This window comes from Mixophyes fleayi, chromosome 5 (genome assembly GCF_038048845.1).
Source record: "Mixophyes fleayi isolate aMixFle1 chromosome 5, aMixFle1.hap1, whole genome shotgun sequence".
NCBI lineage: Eukaryota > Metazoa > Chordata > Amphibia > Anura > Limnodynastidae > Mixophyes > Mixophyes fleayi.
The window spans coordinates 279641763-279667690 of NC_134406.1; the positions used below are offsets into that span (position 1 = coordinate 279641763).

Here is a 25928-nt window from a genome sequence, read left to right on the forward strand (position 1 = left end):
TTCATGTGCTTTGCCTTCGGTTTGTTACTGTTATTCAATACAGCTGTGTCTGATTATAAGTCTACACTTTATAAGCTCTCACTTGTCCTGCACTCATTGCCAGTGATAACATTACACAATAGCTTCCTGGTTCATTCCTGCGTTTGTGTACGGTGTGCTTCTGACCTTGCATCAAACAGTTCTGGCTCTGTATACAGCAGTCTCCTGATATAGTCTCTCCTGGTTCCTGATACTTGACTTTGCATCTGCACATTATTCAAATAATTCTACATAGTTTCCCTATGCATGGACAGCTGTAGTTATCAATGCTCTGCGGGGCATTCACAATAAAGATTGCACTGTATTCCTGCATTGCCTCAGGCACAATGTTAGATTCCTACATTGCAACAGAGACTGTGCTAGATTACTCCAATACCTCAGAATTTCACCTGTCTTCTTTTGGTTACTGCAAATTTTTTAGGTAACCCACTAGAAGGTACCATGTCTGGTATCTTCACAGAAAGGATGAGAGAGGGCCCAAAAACTGAGAAAGACACTAGATCAAGCACATCAACTTATGGCAGTTTTTGAAGATATCCAGCACAACAAACATGTATTCCAGCTTCCACCCATAGGCACATAGACAGCCCTTTGATATTTCAGCAACTAAACCAACTGTGGCCAAGTTATGAGTCCCTGAAGTGGCTCTTAACTAACTATGCATGGTCTCTTTTCCTTTTAATGACTTTGTTGGTTAATGGTATAATTTCACTCCTTTTAACTAGTGTTTCTTATTTATAATGATTGTCCTTGTCATCATCCTTCGGTGACACCACCAACCCGCTCCACAAGTGAATTGTCCTGGTCATTCCGTGAGTTTTACTTCCCATAAGTTTTTTCGGAGTGTTTTTGGAATATGTTAACTTATCCACCCCTCACCTTCATTCATGCAGTGCCCCCCCACGTATGCTACCCCATGCTCCTATCCCCTCAGCTCCCAGATCACTGGTGGTAAGGTAACTTATAGAAACAGTTCATAACTTAGCAGCAATCAATGCAAAGGGGTTGAACATCCCAGAAAAGAGACTACGTGTCTTACAAGAGCTCCATACTGACAAAGTTAATATTGTGTTCTTCAACGTATTTCACTTATAACTCTGTATATCCTGTTTCCAATTGTCTCTCCCCTTTGAATGGGGGAATCTTTATTACGATCTGGATCCTCTATCCACACAAAAACAAGACGATGACTCCAATCATATGATCACAGCTTGGGTAATTTATTAACCTATTATAGAAATCCAAACCAATTTTAATGTTTGAATTCTTTCAATAAAAAGAGTGCAAAATAAAATCTAGTTTTTCCACTTAAATGCACTTTATCTTAAGGAACGTGTTACTCAACCCTATGTTCTATAGATGCAAATATCTGCACCACGCAGACATCGTTATCTTCGCTCACAAGTGGTCCGTAAAAGTAGGTGCATTTACACAAAAGTATATACGTCATGTCAAAAAATGCTATTTGGATTTTTGTAAAAGACCTTTAACATGTCAGCAAATCAAGACTTTTAAGAGGCTTTTCCATGAAAACGTTTAGATGCAGATCTGTGTTAATAAATCCTGTCACCGAAATTGTTTCTGCATTTTGTTTAGAAAGTGTATTAATAATATTTCTCCAGTGTAACCTTTTATCCTGGCTTCTCATCCCTAGGTCTCCTCACAGTGTCAGAGAGTCATGCTTACTACCATCATCCTCCTCACTTGCTGTGTTTGTGCTGTGGACAGCCAGTTCCCCAGAGTCTGCGCTACTGAAGCTGCTTTTCGCACCAAGAGTTGTTGTCCACTTTGGAAGGACAAAAGCCCGTGTGGTTCTCTGTCAGGTCGTGGAAAATGCATCAATTGGGCGGTTTTCAGAGGAAGCAAAATTCCCCAGTATAATGATGATCGCCTGGATTGGCCAAGACACTATTACGACAATACCTGTGAGTGCCATGGAAACTTTAGTGGCTTTGACTGTGGTGACTGCAAATTTGGCTATCATGGTGAGAAATGTGATAGATATAAAGTAGTGGTTCGGAGAGAGCTCCGGGAACTGTCCTTTTTAGAGAAAAAACGTTTTTTCAGCTACCTGGCTCTAGCAAAGACAACCAAAAGCAAAGATTTTGTGGTCCTGAGCACAGGAGACAGACACCACCGTGAGACCTATCGCTTTGTGGACGCATCTCTTTATGATGTCTTTGCATGGCTGCATTATTATTCCATGAAACCTATATTGATAAATAGTACATTTGATCCTGATAAAAACTATGCCCATCAGGGCCCTGTATTTCCTGGATGGCATCGTCTAGGGCTTCTCTTCTTGGAGAGACAAATTCAGCTTATGATGGGAGATGAGGATTTTGCTATACCCTATTATGATTGGCGGGGAGAGAAGAACTGCTCCATCTGTATAGATGAGCTGATGGGTTCTAATAATGCACAAGGTGTCCTCAATCCATACTCCCACTTTTCTTTCTGGAAGGTAAGTAACATCCCATTATATTATGACTCTAAAGTACAACATAAGACCATATTTCAATATTGATTTATTCTTATATATTGAAAAGTGCAGTATTGACCTCATACAAAGTACAGTAGAGCTCAAGTACAACTCGAACTCCTAAACATATTGCACTCTTTGCCATTCTTTGGGATGAAATGCTCCTCTTAAAATAATATCTCCCACTATTCTATTCATTGTTGCATACAGTAAATGGCCTAGACTTCCTGGATCAGAGATAAATAACTTCTGATTATCATTTAGTGGGTGCATATTAAGGAGGAGAGACCAACACTGCAAGTAAGTTCTGCATGCTTTTATCACATAACTGTATGCTGATCATTGGTCAGACCTGGTAAAATACAGTACATTTTGCTTTATATGTTTGTGAGGCGACAGAACACAGTTGGTTCTAAGTATTTGTAGGTATGAAGGTAACAGAGATCTGTGTTGGCTCATTTAAATTGTAAATTAAGTTTTATTTTAATGCTGAATTCTTTATTCATAGAAGACTATTGTTTCATATTGAAATGATGGAAGCACTAGGACTAATCCCCCACCTCTAATGCATTGGGTGTGGGGTAACTAACAAATGTAAAGTGATAAAACATTTTGACAGGGTGCACTACTGGCCCAGCAAGTCTTGGGCACCTTAAAGCGGTTGGGTATGCTGGTTTTTGTAGTACTACCAGGTCCAGCATGACCAGGCATCCTGCGCCCGCTGCACCTTGCCAAGCTGCTGGAAAAAATAAAAGAAGCGGCCACCATAAATATGACATTATAAACACCAGACATATTGCCTCCACCTGAGTCTTTGTTACACTGGAATGAATGCGGAATACTAGTCATTCCACCAGGGGAGGACTCGGAAATCCCCTAGTACCAGATCACAAAATCTCTGTCAATAATTTGGCAGACTCATGGGAATATACTAATAGTTTAGGGATTTGTATTATAAGTTGATTGGTTGGCACTTGGCTGTGGCACACATCAATATATAATGAATTTCCGATGATGTGCGCTGACCTAGCAGCTGGATGAAACTTAAAAATTCCTCCCAAGAATGTCTCTGTGCAGATGAGAATGGAGAGTGTATCACTGTCCAAATGTGAGATAGGATTCCTCCTGATAATGGTACTATACAAAAATGGGAATGTAGAGCTGGAGTATAGGATGTTATAATGTCTCTAATTAATATATTTCAATTTTAGGGTGTAATTTTTGTGCAATAAACTTATTTCAGTCATGTGATGGCCCTGAAATTACTAGTGTTCGAAAGTCCTCTTAAGCCCCAATCTTGATTGAAATCTCGTTTGTAATCTTTCACTGCTTACCCACAATTCACCAGCACAGGAGCCTCCCTCTCCGTTGTCGGGCTAGCTTGGGAGGGCACTTGCTAAAGTACTAATCTGCAGATGTTCTGGACTTGTAGCTTTCTGTAGCTTGGAAAAACGTATTACCTGGCGCATAAATAAAACAATTATATAACAAAAGAAAATGGAGTGCCAGCAATAAGAGTAAATAAAAATAGTTGAATTTAATCAAGGATGAAAAGGAAAATATAGACGGGAAAAATCAAACACATAGTCCATACATGGTCCAGACCAGTAAGAACTGTAGCATATATACTAATGGGATAAAAACCAAAAATGCAATAGAGATGAGTTAAATTAGTCCTCATGTAGATAAATATGTATGCATATATTGCTACTCTTGGTGGGAAAAATAAATCCTCTAAGTATGTTCAAAAAAGAGTCAATCATCACAGCAAAGTAAAACAAAAAACGCAGACATAAGCCATTCCAGCAGGATAAAAAACAAATAGGTCACTCACTGTTCAGTAGAAAGATGCTGTTTGTGAATAGCTGTAACAGGATGAATTATCAATATCCTCACGTAGAAGGAGGAGTGCAAGTGCTCTGTGCTGCATCCCCATGTGGAACCCACCGGTCTGGTAGAATGTACTGTGACATTTTCAGGAACAGTCTGGCCTGCTCCAATATAAGCTTGGTGAATCATAAGTTAATCAACTCATTAATGGTCTGATTAGATGCAGGCCACCCCCTCTTGTGGGCATCATAGAGGAACAGGAGGTCCTACACACTTTGTGGGTCCTGTGAACATAGGTCATCAAGGCCTTGGACACATTAAAGAGTGAAGAGAACCCACACCTACCGCAGTCTGAAGACAGGATCACACTGTTCTGATTAAAATGGAACATGTAGGCCATCATGGGCTGAAAAAGAAGTCTGAAAAACAGCCCTGTTCTTATAAAAAATAATCATCAGCTATTTATATAGCGCTACTAATTCCACAGCGCTGTACAGAGAACTCACTCACATCAGTCCCTGCCCCATTGAGCTTACAGTCTAAATTCCCTAACATACACACAGACAGACAGAGAGAGACTAGGGTCAATTTGATAGCAGCCAATTAACCTACTAGTATGTTTTTGGAATGTGGGAGGAAACTGGAGCACCCGGAGGAAACACACGCAAACACAGGGAGAACATACAAACTCCATACAGATAAGGCCATGCTTCAAATTCACTGAATTCAAGGAGGGTTATGTAGGGATATCAGCACCAGATTGAGATTCCAAGGTGCTCCTGGGAAGCTGAACGTAAAAAGTCTGCACTTACTCTAAAAGAAAACTGATCAGTCAAAAACCTGAACCTTCAAGGAGCTAAGTTTCAAACAGCCATCTAAGCTCTCCTGCAAGAAGAAGAGCAAATGGGCAAAAGAAGTTAGGACGTGCCTTTCATTCCAGGAGATGTAGGTCTCCCAGACCCTGTGATAATTCCTGCCAGAAACCGGCTTTCTGACCTTAAGCATTTTCTGAATCACACTGCTCATTTCTAGGGATCATGACTTCCACAGCCACACCATTAAAGTCAAAACTTTGATGCAGCAAAACACCTTGACTTAGTAGGTGGGCCTTCCATTATGTTGAGAACATCCATGGACCATGCCCTCCATTGTCAGTCTGTTGCCACTAGAATCCCATAAACACCTTCACTTTTTTTCTTCTTTGTAATTATTGTTAACAGAGGGAACAGGTAAAGCAGACAGAAGTCCCAAGGTACCAACATTTCATCTAACATTAATACCCTTTGGGTCACTTGACTTGGAGCAGAAGCACTCCTCTATGTATCTCAACTGAGATACCATCATGTCAACATCTGGCTGACCCCACCTGTACATTAACTTTTTGAAGACTTCAAGAGAAAAGGACAATTTTCAGAAGTGAAGTCCTGCCTGCTGAGAAAATCTGTTTCCCAGTTATCCTTCCCTGTTATATAAAGGGAAACTTCCCTTTACAATGCAGCGCCGCTTTAAATTTAATCGCCGAAGACGCTGAACACGCCGGAGTTGAAGTATCCGGGCATTAATACATTTACCCCCTGGACTAGAACCACCTCAATTCTTAATGGAGCCACGTGGATTATATTGCAATGCTGAGGAATTATAAAAAGATGAATTCCCTATTTTCTGGTCTCCATCCCCCTCTCATATTATACACAGGAAGTAAGCAGCTCTTTCAGCCCTTTCAACATCACAAATGTTTGTAAGGGGTTAAAACATGAATTTGCTGTTTATCAAGAATGATTAGAAATCTCTTTATCCAGTGTTGTCCACCATTATTCTCTCCTTGGCATTGCTCACCCCTGAACTCTAGTACACTTGGAGCAACCAGCCCAGCAGGGAAGAGCCACATGTGAAGAGCATCCTAATCCCTGCACACCACAAACCCATCTTTCCATTCTTAAACCAGTTTAATCAAACTGGTTTAAGGCTACCATTGTAGGGCGGGATTTCACAGTGGGAAAATTGGACACTTTAAAAGAGCCTGCAGACTAGTGAGTGTTCCTGGATTTCTTGGGCTTGGTGTAGAGTTTTGTCTCACCAGCTCCATTGTGATTCCTGGATCTGATTCTGCTTTTAGCCCACAACTACCCTACATATAATGTTGCTACAAAGCTCTGCTCCATCAGGAGATGCCCATGGGTCTATTCACCTGGTGCTCCTGCTGGAGCAGAAAGACTGGGGTTCAGATCCCTATCACGCTGATAAAGAGCATTAGCCTTGTGACTGGGAAAATCAAGAAGTACCACAGAGATATTTCCATTGCAGTATGTTCAAGATTTTGCGCTGTGATATTAACCCTGCTGCTGGACCATGGATTTCAGACAGGCCAGAAAAAGGGTTGGGGTTATTCCAAGGACTGTTTCATTTATAACTGTTGTTCTGTTAATAGCACTGAGCTGAGCTTATGTTCTCCATAGCCAGCTTGTTTGCCTGTGATTGTCACGGAATTTGCAGAGATGACCGCTAACTGGTATTAGCACAACTGAACAGGGAGGAGCGAAGTCTAAAGTAACCCTGGTATTCACCAGGGACCCCTGCAAGGGAGTTTGGGCTTAGCTTCAGAGGGTACGCAGGTCGTGGTTCTCCAAGACAGTCACCAGTGTAGCGACAGTAGTAGACAGACTTAGTAAAATGGTACAGGTCAGAGCCAGCCGAACAGAGTGTTGCACAGGGAGGATCCAGAGAGTAGTCAGGTCAAGGAAACAATTGAACCAACCGAGCAACAAGGTACCAAAACGTAACACAGGAGAGTAGTAGAGAACTAGCCGAGTCAAACCAAAGTATGCAGGGATCAGTAGTAACAGGAGACGCTGGCCCAGGCAGTGAACCAATACTCTGGCAACTTAATGGTGCCTGAGGAACCTTTATAAACAATAAGGTGCACCCTGATTGGGTGAACGAGATTTGGTGGTCAGAGACCTGACAGTGATATTGCGATTATTGCAGAATTATTGCGGATCCTAGACGCCAGTGACTCCATCAAGAGATAAAGAGAACAGAAAGAAGATGAGTCAACAGACATGCCGTGTCTGGTGCAAGTCTCAATAGGGAAAGGAGCCAAGGCTGCAACATTACCACGGAGGGTATCAGAAAAGTTATGATATAATGCAGCAACTTTGAATAAGAATTGACATTGGAAGCTCATTTCTTTGAGTGTAGGTCTCATAAAGGGCCAGGAAACACTATCAAAGGCCTTTTCTGGATGCTTTTAAGAGTCTCTTATTCAAAATTCTTGGGAGGCCACAATATGCAAAAGTAGTGCAATAAGTGACCACAAAAAAGATAGAGAATAAGGAGAGCACCCTTGTGACTGCAAAACAATGCACAGCATCCTTGTGACTGCCACACAATACATAGAGCACCATTGTGAGGGCCATACAGTATAGATGGCAGCCTTGTGACCTTCACACAGTATAGATGGCAGCCTTGTGACCTTCACACAGTACAGAGGGCAGCCGTGTGATCGCCACACAGTACAGAGGGCAGCCGTGTGATCGCCACACAGTACAGAGGGCAGCCTCATGACTGCCACATAATACCTAGGGCAGCCTTGAGACCACCACACAATACGTAGGGCAGTCTTGTGACCGCCACAAAGTACAGAGGGCAGCCTCATGACTGCCACATAATACCTAGGGCAGCCTTGAGACCACCACACAATACGTAGGGCAGCCTTGAGACCACCACACAATACGTAGGGAAGCCTTGCGACCAACAACTCACATGAAAAAATACTTTGGCATGTTGCAAGTATTTTGTCACCGTATTGCTTTTTGTAAAGAAAGTCTCCAATAGGGATCTCACCAGAATGGGGCATTGGAAGGTTTTTTTCTCTTCTTTTTTTTAAACTGTATTTCTAGGCCTATCAATCCTCAGGCAAATTGACAGATTGAGAAAACCTGTGTACAAGCACAGAAAGTGATCTTATCACCATAGTGGAATACAGAAATACAGTTGATAGCACTCTATGTTGCCAATTACAATTACATGGTTAATGGATTCTATTCTTCACATCTCACAATGCCATATACATACACATACATAATGTTATACACACACACACACACACACACACACACACACACACACACACACAATGCCATATACATACATACACACACAATGCAATATTAGGGATGTTCACTGACCCCTGTGTTTTGGATTTGATTTTGGATCTGTATTAACTTTGTGGTTTGGTTTTGGATCTGTATTTTTTTTTTGTTTTTAAACTTTACTAAAAAATGCTTAAATCACATAGTTTGGCTCTTTTTTTGTTCCTTTCATATTGCTCTTTATTGTTGGAATAACATATTACCACAGTACAGTAAATACATACCACATAAAAATTATATTCTAGGCATGCAATAATACTTAAGCATAACTAATACAGCAAAAGTTTCATAAAAAGTCAAGAAACATTGGAATATTTATCATATGTTTCCATCAATTTAATCTGGATCCTCCAGTATAATTGCGGATCTCCCAACATTAAACGATTTTCATACCAAGTTGTAAAACGAAAACTGATAAATAAGATATTGTGTAGAACTTGGTAAACTATTAATAAAACTTTCTCAAATAGGAAAAAAGTTCTCAACAATCATCATCATCATCATCAACATTTATTTATATAGCGCCAGCAAATTCCGTAGCACTTTACAATTGGGAACAAACATTGATAAAACAATACTGGGTAATAGATACAGATAGAGAGGTAAGAGAACCCTGCTCGCAGCTTACAATCTATAGGACAATGGGAGTTAGAAACACAAGGGCATGTGCTACATCATGCTTTTCTTTATGTAATGATGTCTCCAGCCAGTCCATCCTAAACACAAAATATAGTTTGATCTTGAATAAAGTAAGAGAAGGGGGCTGGTCAAAAATCCACTGATGTAAAATACACTTTACAGCTACCGCAGAAATAGTAAGAAGTAGCATCCTACTCCCTAGAGACAATTTTAAAGAAGAATCCACCTCTCTGAGTATTGCTCATTCCAGTGTAAATGGGCTATAATTCAAAAGATAGTCCAGAACATATCTTTTTTTTGTTCCTACAATATTATTAACCTAAATAACATTAATTTCCAGTAATTTCCAGTAAATTTTTGTCAAATGACAGAAACACTGCTACCCCTTCTGTTTCTGTGTGAACAATGGCACTGAGCAATGTCACTGGAGAATGGAGAGTGACAAGAACACTGCTACCCCTGTTTCTGTGTGAGCAATGGCACTAGATCTGCTGGGGAGGGAGGTACTTATGGAAACCAAAACCTATGAGATCCAACTATGAAACAATGATATTGTGCCTAAATTCATATTGGAGAAAGCTCGGCTCCCTACTCGGATTTGCGATGTGTTGGGGGGGGGGGTTCGTTGTTTGGAAAACCAAGCCCGAGCATCTCTATGCAATATACGCACACAATGCCATATACATACACACAGTGCCCTATACATACACATATATTGGCGTATACGTATGCACACAATGCCATATACACACACAATGCCTTACACACATACACACACATAATGTCCTATATACATACACACACACACAATGCCATATACATACACACACAATGCTATACACACACACACACACACACACAGTGCCCTATACATACACACACAATGCTATACACACACACACACACACACACACACAGTGCCCTATACATACACATATATTGGTGTATACGTATGCACACAATGCCATATATACACACACAATGCCTTACACACATACACACACATAATGTCCTATATACATACACACATAATGCCATATACACACACAAAGCCAGGCATATAACACCCCCACCCCCCGGCCCTTTGTACTTACCTGCTGCTGACATCTGTTGGAGAAATTCTGCAGAGAACAGGAAGCTAAGCCTCATCTTGAGAGGCTAATAGACACATGACTTTAACTAGTCCCCTAAAACCTGATGTATTAATGGTGGAAATGGGACACAAATCCAATGCTAACATACCTGTCATGGCTTTAGTGATCCGTTCTGCAACAGAATGCTGACTGTCATACGTGGTTCCTCATTCAAGCGCTTGCTTCACAGACAATTGTGCAAAACTATGCTTACTCTTCTCAGCTCCTTTCTGTAGAGATGTATCACCCACAGCAGCAGCAGTTGTAGCGTGTAAGGATGTCTCTTGGGAATCATCTTCTTCTCTTCAGCATCAGTGTTCTTTTCAGGCAGTGATGTGGCTCTTTTGGAGGTGACAGACATACACACTGAGCGAGAAGGTGGTGCATGGGAAGTTACAGGAAATGCACTCTATTTCACAATGGGTATTCTAATTTGTGTAAAAGCAGTATCAGTAACCCTAGTAGCAAAAAGTGGGCATGATCTGAGCCTTTTTTTTCACTGTGGGTGGTGTATGGATTGTTAGCTATTTTAATTTTTGGTGAAAAATCACCATATTCATCAGAAACTTCCTTCTTAATCCATACATCAAGAGCTGATGTTTTCTTTGAGACTGACAAACAGTATTTGGATTTTGAGCACACTTTCTTACACTTTCTTCCTGCATGACCTTTTATATTAGTAAAGGTCGTAAAAGTACTACTACTGCCAGTTCTGATACTAGGATGCTCCTGAACTTTAGACTGATCAATGGTTAACAAGAGGAGTAAAGTAGATGCCGGACAAAATAAAGTGAACGCCCAATGAAATAGGGGAATGTTATCTTTCAATTCTTCTGACCCTGCTTCACAATATAAGTTAGACAACTGTTATTTAAAACATTTTTCTATATTTTTTTTTTGGGGGGGGGGGGGGGGCTGCTTCTCAGAATCAAAGAACATCCTGTTTTTTTGGCTGTTTACTAAATATGTCACTGATACTGTGTTATCCTACTCACGTCCTGGCTGTCATGGTAACAGCTGGGACATCACTTCATTCTTCCTCATCGTTCTGTACTTTCCACCGCGTCCCAGCCAACTGGGCAGCTGGACGCGTGCCTATAATGTTTTAATTAATTAACAGCCTCCTGAAGCTGAGTGGGGGGGCCACATGACTTGCACCCCTCTGATTGGTTCATACCTGTATACAAGGCAGGGAGGGCTTAGCCTCCCTGTCAGTTATAGCGTTCTCTGTACCTGCAAATATTGCTGACCAGCTCCCCTGTTCCTGTGTACCTCCAGCTACCTTGTATTCATTCCATGTTGTGATCCTTTGACTTGACTCTGTTTGCAACTTGCCATGACATTTTGCCAGTCCCTCGGCTATCCTGCTCGCATCTGACCCACGACCTTTGAACCGTCACTGGTATCCACCTCCAGTATTCCAGTTAATCTCTACCTAGCATCCGAGTACCTCCTAACCTGCCAGTTCTACGGGAAAGGTGGCTGCTTTAGGCAAAGATCTCTACCAGTCTGGTTGTAGACGCTTATCTAACAGCTGTGAGCCATAACATACCGCCCATAACAAAATCGCTTTCAGCTTGAAACACTTTGAATTTGGTTTTTGGGGTGTGGTGATCACAGTCAAGCAGCATCCTGTTTTTTCTACACTAAATTGTTCAGATGTCTATACTATATATACTATAACAACCAGTAGCTACAACTGTTCTCTATCTGACACCTGATCAGCACACAATTCTAGCAGACTGATCTCTAAATAAATTGCAGTAAAATCACAGCTATTACAATTTAAATTGCCTCTTTCATCCTGTTTAACCCTCTAGAAATGATTCTCTGAGCTCAGAATTGCAGCCACCCTTCTCATGCTATCACTTCTAAAATGGCAGATGAGTACAGGAGAGAGGGCTATATATAAAATATATTGATCCAAAGCTCACAAGATCCGTCATTTTACTGGAAATTACATTTTGCCCAAATTCGGATCTGTCTGATATCACAGAATCTGATCGCTTATCTCTAATTTACACTGTTTGTGAACCACCTATGATAAGAAATTAAAGGGGAGGGGGGGGGGGGGAGTGCTGCTGGCATCTGATGTAAGTCTATGAAAGAACAAAGGATAGTAACCCAGCAAGTTAAGGAGCCTCCCCAGCAATGTTCCCCATAGCTACTTGCGGATCCAGGAGGGGGGGGGGCGATCAAGGCCCCCCTAGCAGCAGTGGGCATCCAGTGACAGCTCACTATACTCATGTCTGCACACTCTGCCTGCCTCTCAGCTGCTGGGAGCATGAATATAGTGAGCGGTCACTGGATGCCCACTGCTTGCTTATGATAGCAAAAAAGTGGGCGGGGCATAAATCGCCCTTCCCCCCAAAAAAATGATAGGTCCGCCCCGGGTCACAGGATTCTCTGTCACTCTGCACCTTAACATTTCTTTACTTGAGATCGTAGCCCCTTTGCTGCAACAGAATCTGCTCCATACAGTGGATGTCATTCAAAGACCAACATACACAAAACAGCGTTTATTAACTCATCTAGTGGACAGCTACATCCACCTTCCAACAGTGGAAATCTTCTTTCACTTATATTTGGGTGTGACTAGTGCTGTTAGTGGTGTTTTGATCTCGGAACAGCTTTATAACCAGAGATTGCTTAATAAAATCCCCATCTACTGATACACTTCTATCATGACGTCTATATTTTTTTATTTTTAAATATATTGGGCATTTGGTATATCTATGCTTAATTTGTAAGTTTCACAGCACTATATCGTCACAATAAATGCAGTGTAGGTCTCAATTTGTACAGAAATTAGTTCAAATTTATTTTCTTAATATATTATAAACTTGAAAATTGTTGTCTAGTATACTATATGTATACAACAATGCTGCAGTCATATTCCACCATAACATGCAACCTACAATTATGAGAAAAGTATATAGATGTTATTTTGATAGTTTTGTAATTTGGAAAACTTTTGCTTTCATAATAGCTTTGAATTTTAACAGCAAAAACACAATCTGATCATAGATGTCCCTGAATTTTTTAAAAATAAAAATACTAATTTAACTTCACAGCAGCAATTTCAATCTGCTAACTAAATACTTTCACATTTTCATATTATGTTTTAGGCCATTTGCAGTGGGTACAACTTCCCAGATGAATACTGTCCATTGGCCGACTCCGAATATAAGATGGAAAGACTACACAGAAAGCCGGGGACCACGCCCTATGCCCCCAATCTGCCCACATTTGAGGATGTGGAAAATGTGCTGAAAATCAAAGACTTTGATGTTCCCCCATATAATGAGACAGCCAGAGGCAGCTTCCGGAACGCCCTAGAAGGTGAGTCATTTAGGCGTGTTCTCTGAGAGCTTTATATTCATTGGTCAGCACTTAGAAAGATAGAGTCCCTTAGAGAAGGTGCAATTATCAAAATGCACAATACACAATACAGTCTTACATAGAATGGAAAACAAGAAAATAAGGACTATATGACCAATTGTAGATGTAGGACACAGACAGAGGTAATGTTATAGCTCTTTTGCGGAGAATGTATTAATTAAAGGTTCTTACCCTGCTCTTTCCCTCTTAGTATCAGTGAAATAGATTCCACAATCCAGTAGCCTCCATATATTCACTCCGGAATTGATGTCCTGATGATTGTTGTCCAAACGGTGCTGTTACAATCCAGTTACAGTGTCCTCACACGCAGTGGAACGCAGGTGGACCACATAAGTCCTTCCGGCGCTTCCTTTCCTTACGGGTGCCCACTGTGTACAAAAATCCAAAGATGTATTCTGATGTGTATGCTTTCACCCGACGCGTTTCGTCCTTACCGGACTTTCTCAAGGATGATGTCACTTTCAACTGGTGTTCTTTTTATAGGGATGTTCAATCAACTTTATTGTTCATGACAAAATGCACATATTATGTAAAATTAAAATTCTTCGTGATAGTTTGTGAATAATCCATTGTTACGCACATTAATCACTTATGTTAATAAAACCATGTATAATAATAAAAATGAAAATACAAAACAAAATAAGGATAAAAGCCACAATTGAAACATAGGTTTCATTCAAGTTAAAAATGGCCACAAATCAAATTCCTGGTTTAACCCTAAGGGGGTTAAAGTTTTCAGTTTATAAATAAACTCTGTCTCTATTTTTGATAGAGCTGCAATGTAATTTCCTCCTCTCCAAGTTTTCGGTATGTATTTTAGGCCTATAAATTTTAATCCTCCAGGATCTTTATTATGATGTAATAAAAAGTGTTGAGGTATGGTGTGAGTATTGGTGCCATTCTTGATATTTCTTATGTGCTCACCAATGCGTATTTTTAGTTTCCTTTTCGTCCTACCTACATATTGGAGGCCACTCCAATAAATAGATGGTACCTTCCGTATCACAAGTAATTCTATCTTTGATGGAATGTGTTTCATTAGAGGTCCTGGATACATAGGTTAGTATTGGACTTGTCGTATTGATGTTTGAATTCCTACAACATAAACAATTGTTGCAATAGAAAAAACCTACTTTAGTATTTTTAGCTTTTTCTTTTTGTACAGGTAAGTGGCTTCTTATAAGCATGTTCTTCAAATTATCAGCCTTCTTATATATGATGGTGGGTTTCATAGGAATAATTTGTCTTAGATGTTCATCATGTAGGAGAATAGGCCAGTGTTTTTCTATGATGTTTTTTATAATGTAGAAATGACTACTGAATCTAGTGATGAAGGCGATGTCAAATTTGTTTTCATCTTCTGCATTATCTTTGGTCTTATATGTTATAAGTGCATCTCTATTTATTTCTTTTATACTTTGAAAGGCCTCTTGTACAGTATTCTCGTTATAGTTTCTGTCTATGAATTTTTCCATCATATTCTCTCCTTGTTCAGTGTATTCACTTAGATTGGAACAATTTCTTCGAATCCTTCTGAACTGTCCTTTAGGTATGTTTTTTTATCCATAACGGATGGTGATTGCTATTAGCAGGTAGATAATTGTTACAATCCACTTTTTTAATGTAGGTTCTTGACAAGATCTTTCCATCTCTTACATAAATTTCTAAATCTAGAAATTGAATTAAATCAATGTTTGTATTTGCCGTAAATTCTAAGTTTACATCATTTTGATTTATTCCTTGTAAAAAAAGATTCAATACTGATTGTTCCCCATTCCATATGAAAAAAACATCATCAATAAATCTATACCAGCAAATAAGGTGATCTTTATAGATATTATTAGACCATATATTGTCTTCCTCCCACTGCGACATAAATAGATTCGCATAACTAGGTGCGAAGCGACTGCCCATAGCAGTCCCTCTCTCCTATTGATAAAATGTACCTTCGTGCCAACAATAGTTGTGGGTGAGTATAAATTCTATACTATCCATGATAAATTGTATTTGTTGATTTTTTAATTCAGTTTTACCACATAACATTTTATAGGTGTGTTGACATCCATCAATGTGGTTAATACAAGTGTAAAGTGATTTTACATCACATGATCCCAAGATGTATGTTGGTTCCCACTTTATTTTTTCAAGAATTTGCAAGACGTGAGTAGTATCACGTAGATAACTTCTTTGTATTGTTACAATAGTTTGGAGAAATTTATCAACATAATGTGAAAGATTCGAAGTGATGGATCTTATTGCTGATATTATAGGACGTCCTGGCGGATTTTCCAAATTTTTATGAATTTTTGGGAGTTGATAAAACACCGGTATTCTCGGGTTTTTATTGTATAGGAAACCATATTCACCTTTTGTGAGTATCCCCATATATAGGCCTTCTTCTAAATGTTCTAGTAGTTGTTTGTTGTATTTCTCTGTAGGGTTCTCTGTTAAAGCTCTATAGGTGGTGGTGTCTTTCAGAAGGTTTTCTGCTTCTTCCTGATATCGAATTGTATCTAGTATGACCACACCACCACCCTTATCAGCCAGTTTTATAACTATTTCAGTGTTGTTCTTTAGTTCTTTAATTGCTTTAAGTTCTCCTTTAGAGAGATTATATTTCATTTTTTCATTCCCTTTAATGTTTTCAATTTTTTCTTCTACTAATGTTTGAAATGTTTCAACATAAGCACCTTTCATATATGTGGGATTAAAACTGGAGGATGGTTTTAAATTGGTATGAGTGTATTCTTTAGTTTGAGGAATTGAATTTACCTCTATCGGATTCTTTAAAAAATATTTTTTAAGATTCAATTTCCTTGTTTATTTATGCAAGTCAATATAGGTCTCAAATTTATTGAACCTGCAATGTGGAGAGAATTTCAGACCTCTATTTAATACTTTAATCTGGTCATTAGTGAGTATTGTTTGACTTAGGTTAAAAATACCTTCCATTTTTAGGGGGTCATTTTTCTTTTTGTTTTGCTTCGCCCCTCTACTTCCTCTTTTGATAGGGACTTTTTCCTTTTTCTCTTTCCTCCTTCTTCTATTTCTATGCATTGATTCGGGAATAGGATTTGTTCTAAGAAATCTTCTTCCTCTTGATTTTTACTAGTGGAGGATTGTGTAAAACTCATATTTCTTTTTTCTTTAGAATTGATTTTAAGAATGAGTTCCTCCATTCTTAGTTCTTCCTCCTCTTTTGCTTTGTGTACACCTTCATTAAATGCATTGTTTCGATGTTGTATGTTTTTTTGCTTTTGAGAAAACTTCCCTGGTGTATTCTGTATCCTTTTGCTTTCATTTGTTTGATAAGTGAAATTTCTACTATCATAGGATGGATATTCTCTATATGTTCTATGTGGAGTCCCTTTTATAAGGGGTTCTTTTCTATACATGTTTTGTATGTTTCCTCTCTGTTTATCAAGCCCCTTTTTTAGTTCTGGCTCTTTTCTAACTTTGCTGGTGTGTTTTTGAGTATATTTTTTCATCCCTATTTTCTTATCAGGTTTCCAATTTCTATAGTCTGTGTTGTAATCATTTACATCTCTGTTGAATTTATTCCTCTTTCTATTTAGAATTTCTTCTTCCATTTTGTCCAGTCTACACTTAGTAATGCATTTCAGTTGTTCAAATTCCTCCATATGTTGTAGTGGTAGAAAGACTTCCTCCAGTTCCTGAATTTGTTTATTTATATTCTCTAATGATTTTTCACGTTCTTTTACAATAAGTCTCATTAAGTTATAAGAGGCTTCATCTAGTATTCTATACCATTCTTTCATGAATATTCCGTTCTCTAGATTGAATGTGGGATTTTTCTGGAGTCTTAAACCCCTAGGTATAATCTCAGACTCTAAATATTTTTTGAGTGTAGTCATTTCCCAGTATTGTTTAGTTTCTGTATGCAAAAGTCTCTCTAATTTCAAGAACTGGCTCTGAAAATTATTTTCTAAAGTAATATCCACTTCAATATCATTTATATTGCTAAAGAGATGTTCCAATGCTATTTCCCTATGTTTGTGATATGTAAATGAAGTCATATTGGAGAGCTGCCAATTAAATACTATTACAAAATTCAATGGATAAAAAGAATCGGCGCTTCTCTATATAAAATAACCTGCTGCTGAAAAAAGGTACATATAACTTGATAAAAAAAAGGGTTCAGCGCATAGCTAACAATATGACCAAGTGTAGATGTAGGACACAGACAGAGGTAATGTTATAGAAGCGCCGATTCTTTTTATCCATTGAAGAAAATAAGGACTAGCATAATCAATCTGTTTACTGAGTTATTAGCTCTAAGAGCTGCTTCAGGGTAGCGATATCCCAAATCTCTATATGAATCAATTTGCGCTCAAACATTAGGAATAAAAATGAATGGTCATATATATATATATATATATATATATAGTGACAAATATATATTGTCTCTTCAGAGTTACCAGTGATTCTGCTGGTCATCAGGAGTTGCACCTTAGTGGTGCTGGTAATAGACTGTCAGTCTCTCACTGCCCGGGAACAGGGGCTGCAAAGTCTCTGGGAGAGAAAGCCTAATATCTGCATGTAAGTAAACTGTGCTGAAATTTTGTTAGTCAGCAGTGACCAGTGTTTAGTTAGAGCTGGACAGGAAGGTGTTTATTTTGTAGTTTTCTTTTTGTTTTCTTACTGAATAAAATTAGCTGAGGCCATTTGCACATAATCTTTGGGCTTGTGTAAAATCTCTCAGCTTCTATAAACACCATCTACATCAGGAGTTGGTACTATGTGGACAAAAGTATTTGGCCACAGCTGTTAATTATGGAATTGAGGTCTTTCAATCAGACCCATTGCCAGAGGTGTATAACATCCAGCACTAGCCATGCAGTCTCCATTTGCAAACATTTGTGATACAAAATGGGTCGTTCTGAAGAGCTCAGTGACACCAAGCGCGGTACTGTGATAGGATGCGTGGTACTGTGATAGGATGTGTGATAGGATGTGTGGTACTGTGATAGGATGTGTAGTACAGTGATAGGATGTGTGGTACAGTGATATGATGTGTGGTACTGTGATAGGATGTGTGATAGGATGTGTGGTACTGTGATAGATGCCACCTTTGCAATAAGACAGTTTGTAAAATTTCATCCCTGCTGGATATTCCACAGTTAACTGTAAGTGATATTATTAGAAAGTGGAAGCGTTTAGGAACAACAGCAACTCAGCCACGAAGCGGAAGACCACGTAAAATCACTGAGCAGGGTCAATGACTGATAAGGCGCATGGTGCGTAACAGTCGCCAACGCTCTGCTGATTCCATAAGTGAAGAGGTCCAAACTTCCACTGGCATTAATGTAAGTACAAAAACTGTGCAGTAAGATCTCAATGGGATGGGTTTCCATGGCTGAGAAGCTGCATGCAGCCTCACATCACCAAGACCAATGCCAAGCGTCGGATGGAGTGGTGTAAAACACACCGACACTGGACTGTGGAGCAGTGGAAACGTGTTCTGTAGAAAGACAAATCACACTTCTCTGTTTGGCAGTCAGATGGGTCACTCTGGGTTTTTTCAGTGGATGCCAGGAGAACGTTACCTGCCTGACTGCATTATGCTAACTGTAAAGTTTGGTGAAGGAGGGATGATGGTATGGGGCTGTTTTTCAGGGTTTGGTCTAGGCCCCTTATCTCCAGTGAAGGGCAATCTTAATGCTTCAACATACCAAGTCATTCTGGACAATGCTATGCTTCCAACTTTGTGGAAACAGTTTGGGGAAGACTCTTTTCTATTCCAACATGACTGTGCCCCAGGGCACAAAGCAAGGACTACAAAAACATGGTTTGATGAGTTCGGTGTGGAAGAACTTGACTGGCCCACACAGAGCCCTGACCTCTACCCCACCGGACACCAGACAACATAACACTGACTACACATAATTCTCCTGTCTGGTCTCTGGCCACTATCTGACATAGGACTCCCTGTAAGACTGTAAATATGCAAAACCCTTCACTTTGGTGTAATTGCTTCATTAGACTACCTGTGTGTGTTCAACCTAGGAGATTTACTGTGCTGTCTGCAGCCTTTTCCTGCAGACTGTCAGCTGAACACCCAACTCCTTTCTTAGATGCTTGTGGCATATCACTCCCATTGTCACAATATTAACATATATATTATAACCAGGTTAGGTCATACTTACCAGCTCTCCCTGAATGTCAGGGAGACTCCTTGAAATAGGGGTGATCTCCCTCACTCCCTGAAGAGTCTGGCATTCTCCCTGATGCTGAGCCACTACAAGACGCTGTTGGCTTCGCCATCTGTGGCATGATGACAGAGTTCAGAAATTGTGTCCTATGTCCATGTATTGATGCCTATGTAGGTGCCCCTTTTTATGGAGACCAAGATTTAATCAGAGACTGACAGGTAAGACAACATGACTTCAGTAATGGAGACAGAAATGTAAAAGACACTTCAGTCTCTAGAGATTCATTAGCTGCTTTTCTTTAACACATAGTTGTCTACTCTCCCGGAATGTCTGGGAGACTTCCGCATTTCTGTGAAAACTCCCAAAGAGCAGGGCAACCTCCCGGTTCTGGTCCCCACAATAGATAAGTGGTGGGGCGGGGCTTAATGATGCAAATATTGTGTCATCTTAGCCCCACCCCCTGCTGTAATTGGCCAAAATAGTAATAATCGTTTATGGGGCAGATCCAAAATGATGCAATTCAACAAGCCCCGCCCCCGCGCGCTCACCTCCCCCGGAATCTCCCTGAAACTAACGAGGAATAGTTGGCAGGTGTGGGTTAGGTGTACAGGTGCCATCTCCTGTGGCAGATGGTAGTGTCAGCAGTAGAGAAATCACACAAGTCCAAGATTTTGGTACAATTAGCCTCAGCAAGTTTAATTAATTTTGAAAAAAACTACAAAATAAACACCCTGCCTGTCTGGCACTAATTAAACGCATGTTGTTTCTGACTATCAAAACTAAACAAAAACTTCTAGCACATTTAGTTTACTCACATCCAATATCAGGCTTTCTCTTTCAGAGACTCTGCAGACCCTTCGCCCCGAGACAGAACAGAGACCGAGACTGATCCTACATCCTTTTAAACACACCTTACAGGTGCAGCTATTAATCAGTCTACTGTCAGACTGGACGATCAGAAGACCTGAACTGGGTCTTGCAAATGTAGATCAGCCTTCTCTCTCCATTTATTACTCAGGGACCCTTACCAGCTTTTTCCTAAAGCTGAATACACTCTTAGTGAAGCTCCTTCCCACACAAAACACTCTCCCTGGGGTTTTTAAAACATGTAGATCAGACACCTGGGACAAACATATATGCCTAGAAACACTATTCCAGTCATTTTATCTCAAATATACTGTATATATTTGAATAAATAAAATAAAACAAGTATTTTTATAAATGTCTGAGGAACCATGCAATTGTACTTTCTTTCTATATAAAAGATATAGCAAATGCTCTTAAAAAACTACAAGGTATTTTGGTAAATATGGACACTCTGCTGGTAACTAGTAGAGTCGTTGTATACATTCACCATACGATTGGTATAGATGCAGTAAAGTACTTTCACAAAGTAAACCATCATAAGGACCTGAACAACTTTATCATTGATTTATTGAGCTTCATTTTGAAAAATAACAACTTCATTTTCCATGATCAAGTCTACATCTAGGTAAGAGGGACTGCAATGGGGACCACGTGTGCCCCTACATACATCCTTTACCTGGGATGGTGGGAGAATGAATGTGTCTTTAATGACATCAATGTTAAATTTACAGAGAATGTGTTATTATGGATTAGGTTCATAGAGGATATTCTCTTTTTATGGGATGGACGAATAGATGACATTTACTCATCGTCATCATCATCAACATTTATTTATATAGCGCCAGCAAATTCCGTAACACTTTACAATTGGAAACAAACATTAATAAAACAATACTGGGTAATACATACAGACAGAGAGGTAAGAGAACCCTGCTCGCAAGCTTACAATCTACTCAACAAGAATTACTTTAACTTGAGGTTGACGAACAAGTCAATTATTTGGACCTGACCATCAAAATCAAGCAGAATCAAAGAATCACTACAGATATTTACCACAAGGAAACTGCAACTATTAGCTTACTCCAGTACCAGTTTTCATCTAGCTTCCACAATAAAGGCCTTATCCAAAGGTGCATTTCTTTGTGTTCGAAGAAATTTCTCAGGCGATGTTGAATTTGAAATAAGAGCTATTGCATTATCACATTGTTTAAAAGAAAGAGGCTATAGTAATTGTAACAGTAAAGTCTACAAGACAGTGAAATTGCTTTTGTTCCCCAGCTGTCACTCAACGGAGTGTGAGTGCCTCCACTCTGGTACGTGGTTCTCCATCTTTCCCGCTCACACCTGTGTTGAACCGCGGCCGTCTGCCATCCTGTCGCACTGCGCATGCGAAGGTACCTTTAACAATTACACCTGACCACTATTGTGATTGATGGATCAATCACCTCACCCTACTTAAGGCACCTGCAGCCTTAGGTATCTGCCTGATATTGGAGTCTCATTCCCAGTGATTCTCTATAGATGTCTGCAGTTTCCAAGCTGCTTCCAGCTCTACTCGTGTCTGCAGTTTCCAAGCTGCTTCCAGCTCTACTCGTGTCTGCAGTTTCCAAGCTGCTTCCAGCTCTACTCATCGGCGGTTCCCATACCCGCTACAGCATTACTACTCAGCTGATCATCTGCAGTTTCCAAGCTGCTTCCTGCTCTACTCACCGGCGGTTCCCATACTCGCTATAGCGTGTCTACTCAGCTGATCGTCTGCAGTTTCCAAGCTGCTTCCTGCTCTACTCACCGGCGGTTCCCATACCTGCTACAGCGTGTCTACTCAGCTGATCGTCTACAGTTTCCAAGCTGTTCCCATCTCTACTCAACGGCGGTTCCCATACCCGCTACAGCGTGTCTACTCAGCTGATCGCTTCTTCAGCTTCCCAGCTGATTCCTGCTCTACTTGTTATGCATAACCACTATTGACTATTATTGTTTACTTGCATACCTATTGAACTGTACGTGACTACTGCACTAAGGTACAGTTACCTATGATAGACTGTCTATGCTACGTTGCCTGTTTACCCGGACAAGCTTCTCACTCAGCTGTGGTATGCTCTCATCATATTGACTTTGTTGTTACTTGCATATCCGCGCTGACCCGCTTCTCCACGTTGCAGAGCCAGCTACTATATTGACAGACTATTCATTGTACTTACCCACTTGTGTTGTACAAAACTCCTTTCTACTCGCGCTGTTTCCACACAGCTACAGTTTGCCGTTTCCACACCACTCTCCTGCACCTGGACAAGTCCTCATTCCTCCTCACAGCAGTGGTACAACTTGCTACACGCATACCACTGACTTCCCTGCTTCCTACCAGCACCTGGACAAGTCCTCCTATCACAGCAGTGGTACAACTTGCTATATGCATACCACTGACTCTCCTGCTACCTACCTACACCTGGACATTCCTTATCACAGCGGTGGTACAACTTGCTATACGCAGACCACCGACTACCCCGCTACCTGCCTGCACCAGTACTACTCTTCCCATCACAGCAGTGGTACAACTTGCTATACGCAGACCACCGACTACCCTACTACCTACCTGCACCAGGACAACCTCCTCATCACTACAGTGGTACAACTTGCTGTACGCAGACCACTGACTCCTCCACGAGCTACCTTCACCTACTCACGTCCTCTCATCTCGTCTGAAGCTATTTTGCTTCTTCTATACAGTTCCAAGTCGCTGACCTTCCACCATCAACAGCTGCAAGTCATTGACTTCATAAGACATTCTCTACTTTCCTGCTGTTATCATCATTCCAATCATTCACCTAACTGCCATGAGGTCCGTGGTCAACACTGCCCCTCTGTCAGTTATAACATCAGGTGAAACTCGGGTATAAACTCCTAGTGCCCGTGACACCAGCTCATTATATGTGGAGAAGGGGACACTGTAGCTCATTGTAAATATGTATATAATTAGTTTATTGTATATTGTTGATGTGGCAGTGAGGTTGTTATTCATTGTCCTTAAAGTGAAGCCAGGTGGGTTATGGGTAAGGATCAGATTGCAGGATAGAGGTGAGGGGGGCGGCCAATTAGAATCCATTGTTCTCAGGGGACCTTCTGTGTAAGTACAGCTCATCTGCACTCCCCTCTCCAAACCCCTAGCCCAGCACTTATCAATGGTTAAGAAAGAGAGAGCCAGGGAATTGCTCAGGGAGGGAAAAACACTCTGGAAATTAGACAAGAGATATAAGGAGGCCACTCCAGGGGGGAGGTGATATTCATTCTGAGGATTGATTCATGAAAGGTGCAGTGCAGCTGGTTTTGAGTTTTCGTTCTCTACTGATGGACTACAGCTGCAGCCAAGAGAAGAACTCCATGGGCCTTTAAGTCAGGACATCTAGGTGACTATAGCTTCTTATATAGTCACCTGGTTGCCTCTAAGAATAAGCCTGTAGCGAAATGTACTTCAGGGGAAACAATAGGGAATGTCAATATGTTGTCTTTTTAGGGTGTCCAGTAGGCAGTAAACCATGGGAGATACATCAGTAGAGGACCTCTAGTAAATATACAGTCTTTATTTCACTCTGCAACAAGTACCCCGAGCGCAAAAGTTATTTTCAGATCTAGATGCATGAGAAAAATACCTCTGCATAGATGTGGTCTTATGCGACTGTCCAGGTGTCACAAAAACAGAGTTACCGGACCCTGGGGTTTGTTTAGTTAGACGCTACTCTAGCCAGTGGCGCAGAGTCTAACAAGGAAGGTGGTTTTCTCCAGGGAACCCCGCAAGGAGGTATGGACACTGTGGCCTCTGCATCGCAGGTCACGGCTCTCTGGGAGAGTGCTAGACGAAATCGGGATGATAGGAAAGTTGGGAGCCTTCAGCCCTAGAGGAATACACTGGGAGAACAGGACATTACACCTGGAACGATAGCCTGCAGAGGAAGAAGCTGCTGGCAACATGACTCTGTGAGAAGATAGTCTGCGGACTTGAGGATACCACTGTAACAGCAAGCTGGACATTAGGCAGTGATAGTCTGCAGACTGGAGGATACCACTGGAACAGTGGAGTGGATAATAACAGAGTAATAGAAAAGTAATGAATTGCTGCAGCAAAGATACCAGAACAGTGGGAGCCACGTCTGAGCACTAGCTGGAAAGCAGACACAAAGAACAGGCACCATATTGCTGCTGCAGGTGCTTTAAATATCCTGTTGGAGGTGATTACAGGCCAAAGAATGGGAGGAGAAGTTTGTAAAAGAAATCGGGACTGCGCATGCAGGGGTTCGTGGCGCTCAGCGCCGAAGAGGACCACGGCGGGGAGAAGGTAAGGATGCCTCAGCTGCTGGTCCTAAGTGTAACATCAGGGCAAACACTGCCGAGTCAGAAGTGGTCAGTGCTGCAGACGTACTGTATTAACAGGGCTGGCAGATAGCAATGATGCTTGAAGGAAAAAATATAATCAAGCAAATGTGTACTTGTACACAAGCGCGATCTAAGCTGTAGTTAAATGTGTGAAACTATTTTAACTACACTGTTAATCTGAAATGCCTGGATAATAGCGCAAAGATTTATACATAAACAGTGGAGTGGAAGTTCCACACGAGATACAATATAGGAGTCATTATGTGACAGTGTGCTCTGAATATATTAACACATACCACTGCAATATTATCTGGTATACATGTTGAAGTGCTGACAATTAAACTATAAGATGTAAGACAGCTGTATCAAATGTATGAGCTAATTAACCATTGTGTATATATACTTCACATGAGACCGTAATACTCTAGTCTAGTGGACAAAACTATATCTACTGATTATCAGGTGTACTACTAAGATCACATAGGTTTATCCAAATGATAGCAACTGCAGGGATATCGAAAATTTGGTTTGATTTAATATATTACACTTAGTAAATATAAGACATAATTTATTGAGAATTGAAAGAACTAAAGGATAATACAGTTTGCAACTATATTCTATTATAGACTGATTTGCTATATACTCATTATCATATTATAGTTAATGGTGCAGACTATAGATGTTCATATGTTGAACATATCTTTCTAAATAATAATAACCTATGAGCGCCATAAAGGCTCCACTATGGTGATTAAATGTAACATTCATTGAAATATTTGGCACTAGCATCAGTTGGTCAATATTACTGAATCAGATCCTGCAGGTGACATACTTTAAAGCAGCA

At 40.4% G+C, this 25928-nt stretch overlaps 1 protein-coding gene across 1 annotated transcript in view; it reads left to right on the top strand.

The window, feature by feature from the left end:
- Positions 1–1711: 1711 nt before the first annotated feature.
- Positions 1712–25928, top strand: part of LOC142157927 (tyrosinase-like) — a 44203-nt gene continuing 19986 nt past the window's right edge. Inside the window, exons 1-2 of the mRNA XM_075211436.1 lie at positions 1712–2503; positions 13403–13616. Of these exons, the coding sequence (XP_075067537.1) occupies positions 1718–2503; positions 13403–13616 (1000 nt within the window). The 5' untranslated portion in view covers positions 1712–1717. The remainder of the gene's footprint in view (positions 2504–13402; positions 13617–25928) is intronic.